The 20,580-nt window shown below is 45.7% G+C and overlaps 1 protein-coding gene across 1 annotated transcript in view; it reads left to right on the plus strand.

The window, feature by feature from the left end:
• cntn3a.1 (contactin 3a, tandem duplicate 1) overlaps positions 1–19,036 on the plus strand; it is a 66,749-nt gene extending 47,713 nt beyond the window's left edge. The window contains exons 11-22 of the mRNA XM_062540963.1: positions 1,327–1,454; positions 3,728–3,903; positions 5,222–5,339; positions 6,360–6,518; positions 8,338–8,487; positions 8,977–9,047; positions 9,563–9,797; positions 10,431–10,546; positions 12,688–12,874; positions 13,549–13,661; positions 17,695–17,863; positions 18,894–19,036. Coding sequence (XP_062396947.1) covers positions 1,327–1,454; positions 3,728–3,903; positions 5,222–5,339; positions 6,360–6,518; positions 8,338–8,487; positions 8,977–9,047; positions 9,563–9,797; positions 10,431–10,546; positions 12,688–12,874; positions 13,549–13,661; positions 17,695–17,863; positions 18,894–18,985 — 1,714 coding nt within the window. The 3' untranslated portion in view covers positions 18,986–19,036. The remainder of the gene's footprint in view (positions 1–1,326; positions 1,455–3,727; positions 3,904–5,221; positions 5,340–6,359; positions 6,519–8,337; positions 8,488–8,976; positions 9,048–9,562; positions 9,798–10,430; positions 10,547–12,687; positions 12,875–13,548; positions 13,662–17,694; positions 17,864–18,893) is intronic.
• Positions 19,037–20,580: the final 1,544 nt, after the last annotated feature.

A 20,580-nucleotide genomic window follows, 5' to 3' on the forward strand; every position in this document is an offset into this window, starting at 1 on the left:
TACAATAGAACTCACTGATTTGACATGGCGTATCAGAGTACATCTTCTTGTGATTCTCGTAATGCTTGAGAAAAAGACAGAGGCAAAAGGACAAAGACAGAAAGAATGGCAGAAAGAAAACAAGACAAGAAAAGAAATAATGAACAGGCATGAGATAAATGTTTTTTTCAACTCCTCTTTTGTATAAGGCCTATTGGTCTCCTCTCTCAATGCTGAACCAGAGTTTTAACAATTCACTCTTTATTCTATGGCTCGGAGTTTTTCCTGTGTAATTTTCCTCGCTGTCAGAAAGTCACTTAAAAAAACATGTATTCTACGCATTTTCTCCCTGTCAGTCTGTCTTCTTGTTGTTTCGAGTTACATGACCTTCAACCACTGCATGAAATTATAATGGCTCTCACCGAATTCTAGCCTAGAGGAAAGAAAAAAAACATCTTCGGAGCTCAGAAGACGGTGTCTTGATAGAAAGGGAGAAAGAAGGAGATAACACTAATTTAGGGCCAAACAGTCCTCTTCAATTTACACTCTGGGTAGATCTGTCTAGACATGCTGTTATTTTTCCCCTTCTTTTTGAAATTGTGTGAAATCCCTCTGAATTTCTGAGAGTGATTTCCTTTGTTCAAGATAAATTCTCGCTCTCTCTCTTTGCTAATAACCATGAGGGTGGTCTTGTTATCTGGCGTCACAAATGTTCTGACATTTTTCTCTTTCCATTCAAATTAGTCCTGAATTAAAAATCTAAAGAGTCAGGAGTTGAATGAGAGGCCCTCCAAGCGAACACACCTTGCATTATCTCCTTCCTTTGACAACCAAACAGTAGGCCTTCATTATCTTAATTAGGTTATAAATGTGGGAAGTTTGCTTCAGGCCTGAAAAGTGAACAATCAACTGCCTGGTGCTATATACTGTAGCTAAGGGCGCAAATTAGAAAGTGTTGTTTCTGTGAGAATCCGCACAAGGTAGATAAAAATGGCCTTGTCAGTCTTTAAGTCATTGTCCTTTAGTATGCTGCTTGATATTTATTTTGCAGTTCGTCCTGGTGTCTTGATGGCCTCCTTTAATACTCCAAAGTTGACATTTGAAAAGGAAAATTTTTACATCCACACATGTGTATGAGCATGTGCTTTGTGTGAGTGTCAGATGTGTTCTAGTTAATAGCAGCTATAAGTGAGATGCATATCCTAGCCATAAATTGATAGCGCTCGCTCTTTCCCCATCTCTGTGTTATGTTTCTCAGACCGGTTGATTGTGTTCCCGTCAAATTAGGCTAGACGGAAGCCAAGCAATTTCAGCGAGGGCAGGCAATAATTTCATTTTATTTTCCAGGGTCTCTGTACTGGATAATGGAAGTCTGCGGATATCAAATGTCACCAAATTGGACGCCGGTCTCTACACATGTGTGGCCAGGAACCAATATGGCATGGCAAGCAGCGCGGGGACTCTGGTGGTAAAAGGTACAGTAATTGTCTCTCAATTATGGCTTAAAAACCAAGCAAGTTGTCAGTGTTTTTCAGGATTTCCTCGTCCATTAGCGCTGTCTTTGAAGTATAGAGCAATATTCCAATTATGTCCCCCCCCCCCCCCCTTTGCTCTCTCTCTCTCTCCCTCTCTCTCTCTCTGTCTCTCTCTCTCTCTCTCTCTCTCTCTCTCTATGTGTGAATGTGTGTGTGTATGTGTGTGTGTGACTATTTTAAGAAACGGTTTGAAGTCGTGTAATCTTGTATAGCGCCAGCAATATTGGACAAATTCTCCCGGGAATGTGGAATCAACCACTAATGTTAGTGTGTAATACCTTTATACCACCAGCGCTCTCTCCAAAAATGTATATGCGGTTCAGGAATGATAGGGTTTAAATGAGTTCTCTTACTCCCTGGAGAAAGTGCACTAAGAGTACACTTCAGGGAAATGTGTGAATGTCCTCAAAAGTCTGTCTCATGGGAGACATTGTGTAAGTAACCTCCATCCCCACCCCACCCATCCCCCTCAAAACTTTTCAGACGAGAGGTGTTGTATAATTATTTTAATTGCGTCCATCTTTGTGAGTAGATTAGTCTGATTTGTTTGGCTTGCATTCTCAATGCTGTTTGTGTTCTATCTCTTGTGCCTCATGCATAATTCATCGTTTTTTTTTGGGAGAGAGAAATAACTATGCTGGGTTTGATTAAGGGTTCAATCCATTTGAATCAATCCTGTCTGAATTTTCGGTGACTGCTCAAGCTCTTAAAAAGCACAAAGTCAACAATACCGTGTTAATATGCTGTTTGGTGATTCCATTTAAAAAAAATCTGAATTTCAAATTAGTTGCTATAGGAACCAGTTTTCTTGGTTTCAATATCTGTTGGAATTTTGCAAGACTGACTGCATCCAATGTGTATGTTCGTTTGATTTGGCAAGTTCTTGTTCTTTTTGCAGAAAGGCCTATTGAAGTATTAATGCGGTCTGAAAATGATAATCATCGAGGAGGCTTTTCAGTGCAGACAGAATAAAATGATGACCATTAAATAAATATTTCCCCCACTTTGAATTAATGATAAAACAGAGCACAGACTGCAGAGAATAGGACACGCTTGCAATATTGAACATTTGCACTCATAGTTTATGGTCCTCATGGAGTGTGTGTGTGTGTGTGTGTGTGTGTGTGTGTGTGTTTGTGTTTGTGAGTGTGGTAAACAGTCCACAGAATTATTTAAGGGTTATGAATGAAATCAGATGGCTAAAAGCATGTCACAGACTTTGTGCATTTATCACTTTGCAAAGTCTTATCGGCCCATTCGATTAACTGTGTCAAAGTAGCTCACTCGTCACATGTTTCTTGTTGACAGCACAAAGTCAAAACGAGCAATAATTGCTGTAATGGCCAGGAAATGAGTATGTGGGAGCTTGATGGTTATGTATAATTCAGTGGACATTTAAGGGCCTCTTTGTGCTCCACCAGAGGGAAGGAATAAAGACGCCCTACGGTGCCCTGACAAAGATGGTGTTTTTCCTGAAAACTCACACCCTGCTGAGCCCTCCTCTCTGTGCACAAGTGGCGTGGAATTATGTGCTGTTTATTGTGGCTTTTCAAAAAGTGGAATGCACAGATGTTGATTTGGCTTGAGCACTGTGCTCGGTGAACTGCCTCGGAGAGCAGAGATTGGGTGCAGAAACGCACACACATGAGAGCACAGTGACATCTAGTGTTGCGGTTTGGTTAGCGCAACACAACCTCACACTGTATTTTGCCACTTAATGTCAGCAACCTAGACATTTTTAAAGGACATTTAACTTGTAATTGTCTCAGGCATTAGTTACCCCAGGTTGATGCTCCAGGGTACAGATATGCAGATATTGCATTTCTGTTGCTCCTTGTGTGTTCTGTCTTATCCTATCTCATGACATGCACTGCACTGCACTGTATGTCCCTTTGTGCTCCCCGTCCTCTGCCACACGGTTTTGTTGAAGTTGCATCATTTTGGCAGCAAATGGTGATAATGGCAATACAGTAAATCAAATAGTTCCCTTCTTCACTTTTAAATAAAATTGTATGTAAAATATAGGCTTTATGCACTACCAATTAGAAACACAAAGCTATATTAACTGTTGCCATATGGCAACACTATGTAAAAGAGTGTTAATAAAGTACAATTGAAAGTGTCTAAATATCTGTGCCTGTGCCCTATAAGTGTCGACACATGCATGCATCGGATTTACATGTATTTCTCTGGGGTTTTTTCTTACCATGCAGAGGCCACTGTGATCACGACCAAAGCCGCGCAGGTGGACGTGACGGTGGGTGAGAGTATAGTGCTGCCCTGCCAGGTCTCCCACGACCCCTCCCTGGACGTCAAGTTCACCTGGTTCTTCAACGAGCTCATGATCCAGTTCGGAAGCCATGGCGGATACTTCGAAAAAGTTGGCGGAGTAAGTGATTGTAAACCATAAAATCTACATACTCTAGCTATGCATACAGAGCCCATTTCACTCATATACAGTAGAGCAAATATATCACTAGAACGTAATGTAATAGAATCTGTGCTCAAAAGAAACTAGAGCAGTCAGGTGACTGCGGAACCTCCCATCTTTCACACAGGAATAACTAAAGTGAAACCAAATTCAAGCCCTCTGTATTCTACACATCTGGATCCAGCTGATTATGCAGGAGGACTATTTACAAGATATTTTGTGGACGCAAAGACAGATGGACCTGATTGCATTGAGGGTTAATGTCTCATTTGGATGGTCATCAAAAATGTTTCATTTGAGGTGCAATGTCCTCCTCAACTTTAATGACCACTCAAGTGATTATGGCTCAGTAAGAACACCAGGGCAGGCCATCCAGAAAAGCAGGTTTACAAAGACTAATGAGTCTAATAGAGAGTCTAAAGTCTGCACTTTGCACACATTAATGAGACTGTTTATATGAATACCTATTTAACCGAAAGGGGTGTTTTTAAAATAATGTGGCTTATTCAAATCTGCATGAAAGCGTGTAAAAAACAAGAGAATGTTTGATAAACCAACACACATTCCCACCTATTCATAATGAAATTCGAAGAATTACAATAACAATGATTATTTATTAGGTTGGTGTCATAAAGCAATTGAACTGTGTCAAAGTAGAGTACTGTACCTCTACAGTCAATCAGTGGGCTCAATTTCACTCGCTTATTCAACAGATGTGCAACTGCTAATTTGGAAAATTAAACTGAAAGTTTTGATGAGCAATTAAAAGTTTTGGAGAACCTATTTTGAGGTTTAGTTCCATCCAGTGTCTTAATTGGGCTTCATCACAAGCATGAAGCAATTTAAGTTATAAATCACATCAAGCCCAATAATAACTTTAAAAAAAACATTTGAAAGTGTTCTCATTAAAAGCAATAAAGCCACAGTATAATAATATGATATGTGTGTAGTGTCCACATAGGACATAGTGTCTATTTAAGAAAGATTATCTTAATACTTGTGCTGTTATCTAGATCACAAATAAAACTTGGGTTAATCTTGCCGTTAGAACTGTTTGAAGTATTCATAATACCTTTGTCAACACATACTGTAGTAATTTACTGTTTTTAATCTTGTAGTTCATGTTGTTATTATACCCATGGAATAGTAAGTTACACCATGTTAATATGCATGTAACGTAACGTAGACTGAATTACAATTGATATGAGGCCCTCTTTGACTACTAGCTCTAGCAAGTTTAATACCTTTTCCTGTGTACGACTGAATCGCTCTACAGCAGTCTGCGGGAGACATCATGATCCGCAACATCCAGCTGAGGCATGCTGGGAAGTACACCTGTGCCGTCCAGACCAAAGTGGACAGGGGGGCGATAGCCATCGATGTGGTGGTCAGAGGTACAGCTTTTTTAGCTCCAGTTAGTTTATGCTACTCGGCCGTGTTGAGGTGTTTGCACTGTCTATTAACCCGTCCATTCACCGGCTCATTGGCTCTCTGTGGTAATGGATGCAAGCAGCTTAATGCCCTTGGTTAATTCCACAATTAGAACAGTGATTAAAAAAGTGCATTGTTTCCACAGCGGTCATTTAAAACGTGTGTTCATTACATTAAGTCATTCAGTGGATACTCTACCAGCTAAAGCCATTTGTAGTGTAATAAAGAGCTGTGGTTTTATCAGCCTCTCTCACTCCCAGGGGATTCACTTTACAGAAGGTTTGCCATCTTTACAGCAGGCAGGCCTGCAGAAAAGTGGCTAATGCGCTCTTTTTGTTGAGGAACTTTTTATACTCTTTGAAACTTTTTTATGGTTAGCAAATTGCAACGTGCCTAGGCAAGGCAAGGCAAGTTAAATATATTTATATAGCACATTTCATGTATAGCACATTCCATTTCATACACTGGAGCAATTTATTTTCTTTACATAAACAAACTAGTAAACAATAATGAATGCAAGTATATGCAATAGGCTATATAAGCCCATCCCATACCAGTGGAGCAATTGTGATTAAATCCTGGGTTTCTGATGATTTGAAAACGGGCGTCAATAGGCTCCTTTTCAGACGGATATTCAAATTGACTAAGGTTTGTCAGGGTTCACCCAGGATAAAGCTGTGTAGGAGCCCACAGTGTTTCTTCCCTTTCTTATATGTATTATTATGCATCCTCTTTCCTCTGTGAGTGTCCAGTATACTGTAATATACAGTATAACACACACAGTAAAAAAGTTCAGAAATTCAGCACAGCTACTACAGTAGGGACATTACCATTCTTTATTCCATCAAGTGTCATCTATGTCTTGACATGGAAGATATTTGATATCAGATGTATCAGGTTAATTCTGGTTGCAATAGTGCAATTATCCACACATTATGTATGTTGTTACAGTACATTTCTCACCCTCGGTGCACATTCCTCAGGATCTCCTGGCCCGCCATCCGACCTGCAGGTAGACGCGGTCACGGAGACCACGTCGTCCATCTCCTGGAGGGCGGGGCCTGACCACCACAGTCCCATCCTCACCTACATCATCCAGGCCAGGACCTCCTTCTCTCTGGGCTGGCAGGCCGCTAACACAGGTACGGAGCTCAGCTGAGACCCAGCACAGGCATGGCTATTGCTTTAGACTTACAGAGTAGACTTAGACTTAGGGCCATGGTGTTAAGCACACTATCCCTGAGGTTAGATTGGGAATTGAACTGGCCAGTGGCAAGTGGCAGATATGCACAATAAGGTAGAACTTTTTTTTTTTTTTTTTATTAATCAAATTATTTTGGTTTGACCTTTTTTTTTTACGCTTTGCAGCTGCCGCTTCAGTATTTTTAATGTGATCCCCTAAGAAGGGATCTAGAAACCCAAGCTCAGTTGCTCACCCTATCTGTAAATATCTTTATTGAGCTTACTCACAGGGAGATACGATTTGACCCCTAACCTGTGTGCCTGTTCCTTAAAGCTGATCCCGTACTTATTAAGATGACTGAACACGCACACAGCTGATCCCTTACTTATTAAAATGACTGAACATGCACACAATGAATTATGTGCATGTTGCATAGCAACCATGTAGCCTATTACTAGTAATTCATGTCTGGCGAGCTGCCTTGGTATTTACAAGTAGGGAGCTCATATGAAGCTACAGAACACTCACAGATGCTGGCCTTTAGGGCTACTGTCCCTGAACACACACACAGATAAATGTATGTGCATGTTTAAGGGGGTTGAGCAATCATGGATCACTGCTAATCATCATCTGAAGTACTACTCAGGGATTCAGGTACAGGTAGGCCTACAGGAGCTCAGCCACAGCTAATACAAGCCACCCCAACCCCCCTCCCCATTCTCTGTGACTGGCTCGGGGCGACTGTTGAACACATACTCCGCTGAATGCATGTGCATGTGTTAGCCAGTACGGCGAAGCGTGGATTACCGGTAATTACTCTCTGAAGGACTATTTACCCAAAGGGGATGAAAGCGGGCTCGGAATACGAGGGATTAGTCGGACGGCGCTAGGTCGTGCCCGGGCGTGTTGGCCGCGGGGCCCGCGGTTAATGAGAGCTGAAGGGGTCGACGTGCTGGGGATACCGCATCAGGAGCTGGCCCTGCTCGGCAGCCTCCACCTCCACCTCAGGATCCTCTGACCAGCGCGGGTCTATCGGGCGGATTAACATGGACAAATGATGCCATGCTGAAGAGAGCATGCTGATGTGTGTGTGTGTGTGTATGTGTGTGTGTGTGTGTGTGTGTGCGTGCGTGCGTGCGTGCGTGCGTGCGTGCGTGCGTGCGTGCGTGCGTGCGTGTGTGTGCTTTATTGATAGGAATAACGCTGCTCGGATAATATCGATTATGGGATTTCAAGCAGTTGTTTGCAAGCTAGTTGTCAGCTCCAGTATGCCAAGGCTTCCTGAATGTGTACTGGTGCACTCGGTCAACTTAATACTTAAAGAATTGTGAAGAATGAATCAGTTTATAGAAGAAAACATGCCTTTGTGAGATATACTTATGCGCTTTGAGATTAGGTTTAGCTCCAGTCATAGTTAATTATGTGTTGAACGGGGGGCGCTGTGGCGCAGCAGGCTACAGCGCTCGTACCATTTACGGGTCCGAGTGCCCACGGGGACCCAGGTTCGAATCCGGCCTGCGGTCATGTCCCGATCCCACCCCATCTCTCTCTCCCACTTGCTTCCTGTCTACCACTTCACTGTCCTGTACTAATAAAGGCAAAAAGCCAAAAAATATACTTAAAAAAAAAAAAAAAATTATGTGTTGAACAATTTGTGTTTGAGATTCACATCTCATTTCGAATTCAACTTGAATGAATAATTAAATACCTACTTGCATTAAAGGCTCTCTGTTGACTTAAGTAATTCACACATCTCCTCTGATGTCACTTCCTGTTAGTTCCAAAGCTGTTGGGAACTGGTCAGCTGTCCGCCACGGTCACTGAGCTCAACCCATGGGTGGAGTACGAGTTCCGGGTCCTGGCAACCAACGCCATCGGGACAGGAGAGCCCAGCAAGCCCTCGAAAAAAGTTCGGACCAAAGAAGCACGTATGTTACATAACATTACATTACATTACATTACATTTCATTTGGCTGACGCTTTTTAGCCAAAGCGACTTTTTAACCCAAAGCAACATATGTGGAGAACGACAGCTCCGTCACCAGCTTCCCTCTTGTGTGATTTGATTGGTCATTATCATACTATTAAAACTACGACTCCAGTGGTGGCTTGAGAGTAAAGGCAGTCTAAAATCAGAACTAAAACTAGATGGTATGTGTTTTTAATGCTGTGTACATAAGTCCTGTGTTTCTAGTTATATTCTAATGAAGAGAATGAGACATGAATATGTATGGCCCTTATGGTATTGCTAAAGCAAAACATGGAAGGGTGGTTCTGGACTTTTGATCGGGACTGCATGTACTTGTCTATGTTTTTTAGAATGTTTTTTAGTTCATTTTATTGATTAACTTCTTGACTGCTTGGCACGTTCGCACAACATGGCTTGACTTGACTTGAACGTGTGTTTGTTTTGCCAGTGCCAAAAGTTACCCCTACCAGAGTGAGTGGAGGTGGGGGAAGTCGATCCGAGCTGGTCATCACTTGGGAGGTAAGTGTTTATAAATGAAACAAAAATATGATATTTGTATTGTATAAATATCAAATGGCAGTTATCAGATAAATTCAATATTGTGTTTACAAAGCAAGTGCTTGTGTGTGTGTGTGTGTGTGTGTGTGTGTGTGTGTGTGGGTGTGTGTGTGTGCGCATCAGTGAGAGAGACAGACAGACAGACACACAGACAGAGAGAGAGAGAGTCTGTCTGTCCCTATGTGCCTGTGTGTGTGTGTGTGTGTGTGTGTGTGTGTGAGAGAGAGAGAGAGAGACAGACAGACAGACAGACAGACAGACAGACAGACAGACGGAGAGAGAGTGTGCATGTGTGTGCGTGTGTGTGTGTGTGTAATTGTTTTGAACCATGTGTTGCTGTCTCTCTCAGCCTGTGTGTGTGTGTGTAATTGTTGTACACCATGTGTTGCTGTGTCTCTCTCAGCCTTTGTGTGTGTGTGTGTGTGTGTGTGTGTGTGTGATTGTTCTCACCCCATGCGTTGCTGTGTCTCTGTCAGCCTGTGCCAGAGGAGCTCCAGTGTGGGCCAGGCTTCGGCTACGTGGTGGCCTTCCGTCCTCACGGGGCACAGGGCTGGATGCAGGCGGCGCTCACCTCCCCCGACGCCTCCAAGTACTCCTTCAGGGACGACAGCATCCCGCCCTTCACCCCCTACCACGTCAAAGTGGGCGTATACAACAACAGGGGGGAGGGGCCATTTGGCCCAGTGACGACCATCTACTCTGCAGAGGAAGGTCAGGAAAATAACCCTTCTTTAGAAAGATAGATGGATAGATAGATAGATAGATAGATACTTTATTGATTCCCAAGGGGAAATTCAATTCATTTCTTTTACCCTAGCTTCAAACTTACTCTTAAAACTTACATGTAACTTATCAAAGTAAGAGTATGCCGGTATTTACTTGCAATTCATTTTTTTAAAAGCTCAATTTTGGTATTCATGACGGTATATGGTCATGTACCATGTAAACCATGGGCGAAAACATTATGCATCATCCCTTGTTTGCTGCTGAGAGGGTTTTGGAAAAATCTAATATCACATGCTTGCGCGGTTAGTGGCAAAGTTGGAACCCAATGCCGATTGGTTAAAGGCTGGTCTAATAGTGTCAAAACGAATCCAAAGTGTAAGCTCATTAGGTTGCAACAACTGGAAACAACCCTCAATGGAGCATGCAGGCTACTGCAAACCGTATCCATAACATACAGTACAAATGGGATGGTGGTGTTTGCTAGTCTCTAGCATGACTGCTATAATTAACTTGAAACATACAAACATAGCATGTAATCTAATAAATCAAATCATAGAGTAATGGAGCTAATGATTGTCTTCTTCATGGGCCTGTACTGTATGTGTTTTGAATACCCAGAGCCGACTGAGGCGCCCTCTAGAGTCCGTGCCAAGAGTCTGTCCTCGTCTGAGGTGGAGGTGTCCTGGAAGCCCCTCCCCTGGAACACCACCAAAAGACGCATCATGGGCTATGAGGTAACATCTATATGTTGCTATAGCAACACTAAAGCATTTTTCCTCTGTCATACGCACGCTATTTATTTATCTAGCAAATAATGATGTCCACAGACAAGTCTACACACAGTATGTTGCATGATTTTATGAGAGTATGATGTATTGCAACATCTTGCAGCAAGTCAAATTTGTAGTTTCTTAAGTCTCATTTCATCGAACTACAGCTACGCTACCCGATCTGGTAAAGTTACATAGTGTGTGTATAGCCGATAGAGGGCCGCGAAGGGAAAGCAGAAGTGCCATTCACCCTGTTACGAGTTAATGAACCGCTGAAATGATTTTGGAAACATTATTTTAAGGTACAGAAAACTCTTCAGTGTTGCTTTAATATTTTATAAAAACCGAAAGGATAATATTCAGTCAACCAAAAAAAAGCTTTCGTAAAGGTATCTGCTTGCTCTTTTTCATTGTGTATTGTATGTTTTGCCTCTCACATCGGTGAGACTGTGCCTTTCATCCACCCTAAATGAATAAACAGACACAAGGCCCATTTCTGACCCCACCCAGCTAGTGGCAGAGTTTGTTCCCACTCTCTGGTTGATCGATGGCCCCCGCTGTAGACCTCCATTCTGCAGCACAAAGCCAGGCTGATTGGGGGAGATCAGCACTCTCACTGTGCCTCGTTTGTCTTCACCAACGTCTCTGGCCGGCACCCCTAAGGCATCCGTCTGGCCTGCCTCACCCCGAGCTGTGCAGCAGTTGATCCGGCACAGACACGACTGCAGCTCCGCGTCTGGAGACAGCTTGTACCAATTTTTGGTATTGAGTGGCAGGGCAGCCCAATCACCACTGGCTTTCTCTGCTCTCCCCAAAAGCCACCTCTAAAACAACAGCCCAGTTTGTGTGGTCTCCAGCACTGTATATCTGCACCGCTACTTTGAGCTTAAAGCAACGCTAAAGCACTTTTCCCTCTGTCGTACGCACGCTATTTGTTTATCCAACAAATCCAACATCAAAGCAAGTCAAATTTGTAGTTTTTTCTTATGTCTCATTTCATCGAACTACAGGTACGCTTCCCGATCTGGTAAAGTTACATAGTGCGGTTATAGCCGATAGAGGGCCGCAAAGTGAACGCAGAAGTGCCGTCCGTTCACCCTGTTAGGAGTTGATGAACCGCTGAAATTATTTTGGAAACATTATTTTAAGGTACAAAAAAAGTCTTTAGTGTTGCTTTAACTTTCTACGAGGAGAATGGGGAGGGGGTTGGGGGGGGGGGGGGGGGGTAATAACTTGCTGACTCCACTTACTTGTGCTCCCCCTGAGGCCCGCTGCACAAGCCTCAGTGGCCCCATACACATGCCCCCCTTGACACAGTTTAGACAGTGTAGACTGGACAAGTTACTCACCATCACCAATCAAGTAGGATCAAGCAAGAAGCAAAGCGTACTTTGGTTACAAGTGGTACTTTGGTTACAGGTGGTCACACCTGTCCTATTGCTGAACTACAGATGTGGATCCTTAGCAAACCTGCCAATTTTGTTTGCCTAGAATTCCATAACGGTATATGTTGATAAAAACGTACTGTAACTTGGCCCCGGCAGTGGCGCGACTGGCTGGGGCACCTGCACCGTACGCTGGCGACCCGGGTTCGATTCCCGCCCCGTGGTCCTTTCCGGATCCCACCCCGACTCTCTCTCCCACTCACTTCCTGTCATTCTCTCTACTGTCCTGTCCAAATAAAGGCATAAAAAGCCCAAAAATAAATCTTTAAAAAAAAAAAAAAACGTACTGTAACTCGATCCGTAACTCAAAACATGCCATGTTGGGTCCTTCAATTTGTGGGAAAAAAGCCTGGAAAGTCCTTGAAAAGTGCTTGAATGTGACGTTGAAGACTGAGTGGGAGCCCTGGTGATATATGTATGTGTATTGTGTGTGTGTGTGTGTCTGTGTGCGTGCGTGTGTGTGTGTGTGTGTTTGCGCGTGTGTGTGTGTGTGTGTGTGTGTGCGTGTGTGTGTTTGGGCGTGTGTGTGCATGTGTGTGCGCGCGCGCGCGTGTGTGTGTGTGTGTGCATGTGTGTGCGCGCGCGCGTGTGTGTGTGTGTGTGTGTGTGTGTATGTGTGTGTGTGTGTGTGCGCCCGTGTGTGTGTGTGTGCGTCCCCAGCTCAGGTACTGGGAGCAGGATGCGACGGCGGACACGGCGAGTGTGGTGCGCACGGTGGGGGAGCGGGCGTGGGCCGTGCTGCGCGAGCTGGACGGCAGCAGCACCTACCTCATCAACGTGCGCGCGTACAACAGCGCCGGCGTGGGCCCGGACAGCACCGTGGTCAACATCACCACCAAGAAGCCCCGTGAGTCTCGCGCCGCACGCCTCAAGCCTGAACACACACTAATGTCCAATCAGAGAGCTCCTCAGATCCACTATCGCTACTCTCCACTATCGGTAGCCAATCAGACATCTCCTGAGCTCAAGCTCTACACAACCATGGATCTGTGTAGATTGGCCTTTACTCAAGACAATAAGAAGATTGTAGCACTTGGCTGTGTTTGTGTGTGTGTGTGTGTGTGTGTGTGTGTGTGTGTGTGTGTGTGTGTGTGTTTATGACTGCTCAGGGAAAGTGAGCATTACCCAGCTACACCAAGCCTTCCTCAGGAAATTGCTCTTTCCCTCTCTCTCTTTCTCCCTCTCACTCTCTCTCCCTCTCTCTTTTTCTCTCTCTCTTACTCTCTCTCTCTCTCCCTCCCTCTCTCTCTCTCTCTCTCTCCCTCTCTCACTCTCCCTCACTGCTGATTTGCATATCAAAGCATTCTCACCTCAAAAGCACCTGACGCCACACTCTGCGCTCAGTAAGGCCAGCGAGTGCAGATGTGTGCTGGAGTGCTGTGTGTGTGTGTGTGTGTGTGTGTGTGTGTGTGTGTGTGTGTGTGTGTGTGTGTGTGTGTGTGTGTGTGTGTGTTTCATTGCCCAACTCTTACGTGTGTCTCTTCCTCCGTTTCTCTCCTCCGTTTCCCCCGGCCCGCGCAGCCCCGAGCCAGCCGCCGACTAAGGTCATGTGGAACGCATCCAACTCCAAGATCATCCTGCAGTGGGACCACGTCAAGGCCCTGGAGAACGAGTCCGAAGTGATGGGCTACAAGGTAAGACCCCACCACCAACACCACCCCAACACCACCCCAACACCACCCCACCACCAACACCACCCCACAACCAACCCAACACCACACCAACACCACCCCACTGCCAACACCACCGCACCGCCAACACCACCCACCGTCAACACCACCCACCACCAACACCACCCATCGCCAGCACCACCCACCGCCAGCACCACCCCAACACCACCCCACCGCCAAAACCACCCACCACCAACACCACCCACCGCCAACACCACCCCAACACCACCCCACCGCCAACACCACCCACCACCAACACCACCCACCGCCAGCACCACCCAGCGCCAGCACCACCCCAACACCACCCCAACATCACCCCAACACCACCCCACCGCCAACACCACCCACCACCAACACCACCCACCGCCAGCACCACCCAGCGCCAGCACCACCCCAACACCACCCCAACACCACCCCACCACCAACACCACCCACCGCCAACCACCACCCCACCCCAACCCCACCCCACCACCCCACTGCCAACACCACCCACCACCAACACTACCCCACCACCAACACCACCCACTGCCAACACCACCCACTACCAACCACCACCCACCGCCAACACCACCCCACCACCAACACCACCCACCGCCAAAACCACCCCACCACCAACACCACCCACCGCCAACACCACCCCACCACCAACACCACCCACTACCACCACCACCCCGTCCACGCAAAGTGGCGGCATGCTGCGCGCTTTTCACTCCCAAAGAATCTGTACCCCGAGCTGCCCATTTGCTGAGCGACGTAATGTAATTGCCGTGTGCAATTATAGACCTTGCTTCGGTGTGCTCTTGAGCTTATCAATATTTCGCTCAAATTCTAAAGCCTTTTTCACATCAAAAGGGGCCCTGACGTCCGTCCGCCCTCTCGGCCAGCCCGCCCCCACGCCATTTGGAGCGCGGCTGTAATTTCCCCCCCTCTGAAGCTGAAAGGGCAGCGTCTGTAATGGGCCTCGCGTGATGAAATCAGCCCTCTGCCAGCCTCACGGAGGGATGTCTGGAAAAATGGCTTTGTGAAGTGATCGGCCCCTGTTTATTGGAGTGGCGTGGCGGAGCTGAGGGCGGGACCACTCCGTCACGCTGACAGCACCATTAGGCCGCGTTTAGGTCCTCTGAGGGGGAGGCCAGGTACCGCAGGTCTGCGTCTATGAGCCAGTGGAGGAGAGGCAGATGCTGCTGCGGGGGGTTGTTGTTGTTGTTGTTGATTGGTCTCTCCAGCTTCAGCTGGACCACAGGACCACTGACTGTCTATGTTGTTGTTCTCATTCTTGTTGTTGTTGTTGTTGTTGTTGTTATAGGTCTCTCCAGTTGCTGAGAGCTTTACTGCACTGGGAGTTGAACATGTTCAGATTGAATTTATGGGCGAGAAGGGAGAACAGGGTTGATGAACTCTGATTGCCTAAATTGGCGTTGCACTGTACTATGACAGTGATTAATATGTTACTTAACTGGAGTTTATGCAGCCTCACATAAACGGGGCTCATTCGCCGGCACAGGCCGAGGTTAAATGATCACCAATAGCTTGTGTGCCGTGTGTTTTCAATAGAGGGATAAACTATGGTAATTTGTGGCCAGAAAGAGCGGAAATAAACCTCAGTGCCTCTGTGGCCAAATATGTGAAAGCGATTAGGATAATTTAATTATAGCCCACATATGGGATTCAGGTCTGAAATTCACCTCCTCACTCACCTTTAATGAGTGCCCCTGTACTTTCTAGGGGTATCTGTGTGCAAGCTGGTGTTTATGGTTTTATTTGAGCAATCAAACAACCCCAGCTGAAAGCACCAATTAGGATTAAATAGAATATTTGTACAAAGTAATTGGTAGGCTGTACTTTACAGACATTGCTGAGTATAGATGAGATTTATCAATGCAGGTCACTGCCCATCCTTTACCTACAGCGTAAGCTACCCATTATTACGGCAAGTCATTTGATGTCTCGTGCTGTTGAAGGGTAGTATGGAGTAGGCATTAATTCATTCATTCATTCATTCATTCATTCATTCATTCATTCATTCATTCATTCATTTAACCTTTATTTATCCTCAGAGTGTCACTGAGGGTAGCCCTCATTTTCAATGAAGCCGAGATAAAAAAAAAAGATGTTTTAGCGCATTTGCATACACAAGACATAACATACATAAAACAAAAGATGCTGAACGGAGCGGCGTAATCGCCAGGGTCCCTGTGACACCAAGATGTACTAGACAGACAGACAACAAAACAAATGAACAAATAATAAAAAGGAGAAAATAAATATATTTTTTAAATTTTATGACAAATGAGTCTAATTTCTGATTGGCTGACACGGTCCAAGGGCAATGATGACTTGCGTGAAACTGCGCACAGCAGTGTCTTTATAACTGATGAAATCTTAAGAAAGTCCTCAACCAACCCGGAGAATTCTCTGGCAGTCTGTAGAGCACTGGAATAACAGAACAGCATGGAGTATTTCACTATTCTAGTATTGAGCTCCTCCAGACACCTGCATGTCTCTTCATACCCTCTGTAAAAAAAAAGAAACATGGATGTAAACAAACAACATGTGTTTGTCTTTTAATGTTTTGTAAAGGAGTAATCCAAATTACTAAACTCATTAAAAACGTTATACGTGCATGTATATTTAAAATTCTTGTGGTTGTCAAACGGCATGGGAACACAACAAGTGCAACCAGTGTTTCAGTCAGAGAAAGAGGCACCTTGTTGCTGCATGTCTTCCAGTAGCAATGTTTGGCTGGAATACATAAGGCATCTGGTGAACTAATCATGCGGCGTGGCCTACTGGTTAGGAAATGGGACTTGTAGCCGAAGGGTCTCCGCTGGGATTCCTGAGGTGTACATTACTGTAGGTGGAGGGAGTGATTGAACTGTATACCCTTGAGCAGGGCACCTCATCCCCAACTGCTCCCCAGGCGCCAGATCAAGGGCCTCCCACTGCTCCGGGAGTGTGTGTGTGTGCTCCTGCTGAGCTCACTGCTCCTAGTGTGTGTGTGTGTGTGTGTGTGTGTGTGTGTGTGTGTGTGTGTGTGTGTGTGTGCGTGTGTGCGTGTGTGTGCGCGTGTGCGTGTGCGTGTGCGTGTGCGTGTGTGTGTGTGTACTGTACATGGATGGGTGGGGTGAGTGGGTTAAATGCAGAGGGCACATTTCCTTCAGGGCAAAGTAAAGTAAAGTAACTTTGTAACTTAAACTTGCAAGGTTGAACTGACAGTTCAGCCGTGAATGGCATTGAACATTTGGCCTTCACAGCTGCCAAAAGCTATTGAATTTCCTCGGATGAGAAACGAAATATTATTTCAAAGAGACCATTGGGATAAGCTGAAGGATTTTGATTTGGTGTAAACAAAAAAAAACCCTCTTCAAACTGAGGACATGTCCGTTTGGTTTGGTTTGGGAGCTCTTGGGTCTGCATGGGTTTGAGAGGTATATAACACATGCATTGTGTTGTTGTTATTCTTTGGGCTTCTTCTTGGCTTTATTTGACAGGACATTGAAGAGTGGACAGCAAGAGAGTGGGAGAAGCAGACGGGGAGGGGTTTGGGGGAATGACCTCTGGTCGGACTTGACCCTGGTTTACCGTAGGCCCTTGGCACATTTGTGGTACTGGACGTCAATTGTATTTGAGTAGACCGACCTCCTCCTCCTTGCAGGTGTATTTGATATACTGAGCTCCTCCTTCCTGCAGGTGTATTTGATATACTGAGCTCCTCCTCCCTGCAGGTGTATTTGATATACAGTACACTAAGCTCCTCCTTGCAGGTGTATTTGATATACAGTACACTAAGCTCCTCCTCCCTGCAGGTGTATTTGATATACAGTACACTGAGCTCCTCCTCCTGACACTCTTGCAGGTGTATTTGATATACAGTACACTAAGCTCCTCCTCCTGACACTCTTGCAGGTGTATTTGATATACAGTACACTAAGCTCCTCCTCCTGACACTCTTGCAGGTGTATTTGATACTGAGCTCCTCCTCCTGACACTCTTGCAGGTGATGTACAAGCAGAACCGACAGGCCCGGCCCAGCGTCGTGGAGACCAACGGCACGTCCCTGGAGCTCTCGCTGCCCGTGGACGAGGACTACGTGGTCCAGATCAAACCGGTCAGTGAGGGAGGCGAGGGCCGCAGCAGCCGACAGATCACCATCCCGCGGGTAGCAGGTAGGAGGCCGCCCACCTTAACGTCTCTGTTTGTCCATCAACCTAACGTAAGGTCACCATGTTCCGTATGAATTCTAGGCATGTACTGTAACACTGTTCCGTACAATTGATACTTTTGATGAAATTACGCAATAAGCCACTCGAGTCCGTCCGTCTACTACTGTACGCTGTCCGTAGTTTTTTAAAGGCATAACCCCCCCTTAGTTGTTCAAAAATCAGCGTAAACTACGGACTCGAGTGGCTTATTGCTTTTGTACGGAATTGTACAATTGTACGGAATGGTGTTCCATAGGCACTGTAAGGAACATGGTGACCTTATGTTGCAGTATCCCCCACTCACACTCCTCAATCTGTCCCCACTCTAAACAAGGCTGAGGTGGTTAAAGGGTTGGGGTGGGGTCTGCCATTCTAGTCCAGTACACTGTTTGCTCAACTCAGCTTAATGTTCCTAAATGCAATACTCTTAACTGTTCTGTGTGTGTGTTCAGGAAATTAACCTTACTTGTACACAGTCCTGGATCTTTAAATGAACAAACATAGCGATTTGGACTGAACCATTAACAAGCCAACATAGTGATTTGGACTGAACCATTAACACGCCAGTCAAGCCTTTCAATATTTTTGAAGGCAGAGATGTAACTGCCAAAAGAGACTGATATTTTACCAGAATTGCAGACATGGACTTCAAATGAATTGTTATCTGTCCAGTCATATTCATTGTATTGTGGACTGCCTTAGAGGGACAGCCATATCATTTAGTTTATTCCATTGCTTATTGATAGTCAATTGGCCACTGATAGTCAAAACATGTCAGCGTTTTGTCACATTTGTGAGTGAGTCTAAATTGGACATGTGTGTGTGTTGAGGCCGCAGTGGTGTTGTGTGTGTGCGCGTGGCTTTTGTGTGTGTTGAGGCCACAGTGGTGTTGTTCTACCCTCCCTCATGTGTGTGCGTGGCTTGTGTGTGTGTTGAGGCCAGAGTGGTGTTGTTGTGCGCTCCCTCACTGTGTGTGCGTGGCTTGTGTGTGCAGGGGCGCATGTGGTGGGCGCGGCGTGGCGGACCCCCGCGTTGTCGGCGCTGGTGACGCTGGCACTCGCCCACACAGCCAGGACGCTGTTATGACAAAAGCCGCTCCCGCCGGACTCGCCGAGTCGCACGAGATGAGAGGCGAAGAGGAGGCGAAGAGGAGGCGCTGGAGAAGGAAGGCGCGGCACGAGTGCTCGCTCAGGGGAACTGGCCGAGAGCAGCAGCCGTCCTCATTAGTTTTTACAAAGAGCCTCATGAAGGAAACTGCAGTACCCCCCACCCCTCCACCCCACCCCCTCTCTTTTTTCTCTCTCGCTCTCCACCCTCCCACCATCCCCTCTTCCCCTGGAGAAATGATAAAAAACTGGGTCTGACCATACCAAAGCTGCTTTAAAGACTGCTGAGTAAGAATTGTGGCTTCTATCTCTCTTTTTTTTTCCCTCATTCACATTGAAATTCCTCACAGGATTTTCCTGAACAAGGCAACTGAATGTACACATGGATATGAAGTACTGTGGAGCCCAGCTTGGCCATTTGAAGTCTAATTACTTGACTCTGATGGGTGGATTTTACACGTTTTTGTTTTTTTAATAAACTGTATTTAAAGGAGAACTGCAGAGGAGCAGAGATATCCTAAGGGGACATTTTTCTGTAGTATAACTGTGTGAAAAGGCCTTCCGTCAGTCATTTGCTTGAGGTGGCTGATCACTGCGACACAGATGACGAGAGAAAGGACGGAGCACTTGGGTGACATTGAATCATCACCCCCCCTCTCTCTCTCTTTTTCTCTGTCTCTCTTTCCCCATCTCTCTATGTCTGTCTCTTTCTCTCTCTCTCTCTCTCTCTCTCGCTCCATCGTGTGAAGTCTCTCACATGACCTTTGACCTGTTCAGCTGCTCGGCTGATTTCCCATGTCACCGAAGTGAACGTGTGTGCGGCCCTCTAACGGGGATGACCTTTCCCGTTCATCTCCTCTGGAGTTTGTTGCAGTGCACACATGAGGGCTGGTGTTTCCCTACTGTCTGTCCTTCTCCCCAGTTCACAGCTGTGCTCCTCGGCTCTCTGGCTTCAGGCCTGTCCCTGTCCATAACCCCACCCAACCTTGGCCCCTGGCTGATAGTGGAAAGAGCTAAAGACAGTGCTGAAGAAATTAGTCCTGTGCCCCCCCCTCATCCCTCAGCCACGCTGTGCCATCAGCTTCCCTTGTCAGCCCCGGAGGTCGTCACGCTACGCTAGCGCCATGCTACGCTAGGGCTAGCGCGTACCTCCTCAGTTCACACACTGTACATTTGATGAAATCCTCAGGACCCCAAAAAGAGCCTTAAATGTATCGCTATCGTTATCATTTTGATGACCGGTATTATTGTTGTTACTATTTGGAAGGCGTTCTCGGTATTGTTATCATTCAGATGATTTGACTGTAACACAACTGGGTTACTTTGTGTTTGCTTTCCACTCATGTTTTCAGGCTTCAGCCGGTCAGCAAACAAGTAAATTGTGCAAGTTGGTTTTGCCAATGAGTTCTGCGTTTGGCAGTGACAGTGGTTTGTTTTTTTGTTTTTTTTATTCAATATGGCTTATATGTTATTTTAAGTCCTTCGCTTTTGAGCATGAGCTGGCTGTGAAACATGACTTGGGAAAAAAAAGAATTTGAATGACTCAAATGACTTTTTACTGAAAAAATAAACAAA

Source organism: Sardina pilchardus, chromosome 7, assembly GCF_963854185.1.
Source record: "Sardina pilchardus chromosome 7, fSarPil1.1, whole genome shotgun sequence".
Taxonomy (NCBI): domain Eukaryota; kingdom Metazoa; phylum Chordata; class Actinopteri; order Clupeiformes; family Clupeidae; genus Sardina; species Sardina pilchardus.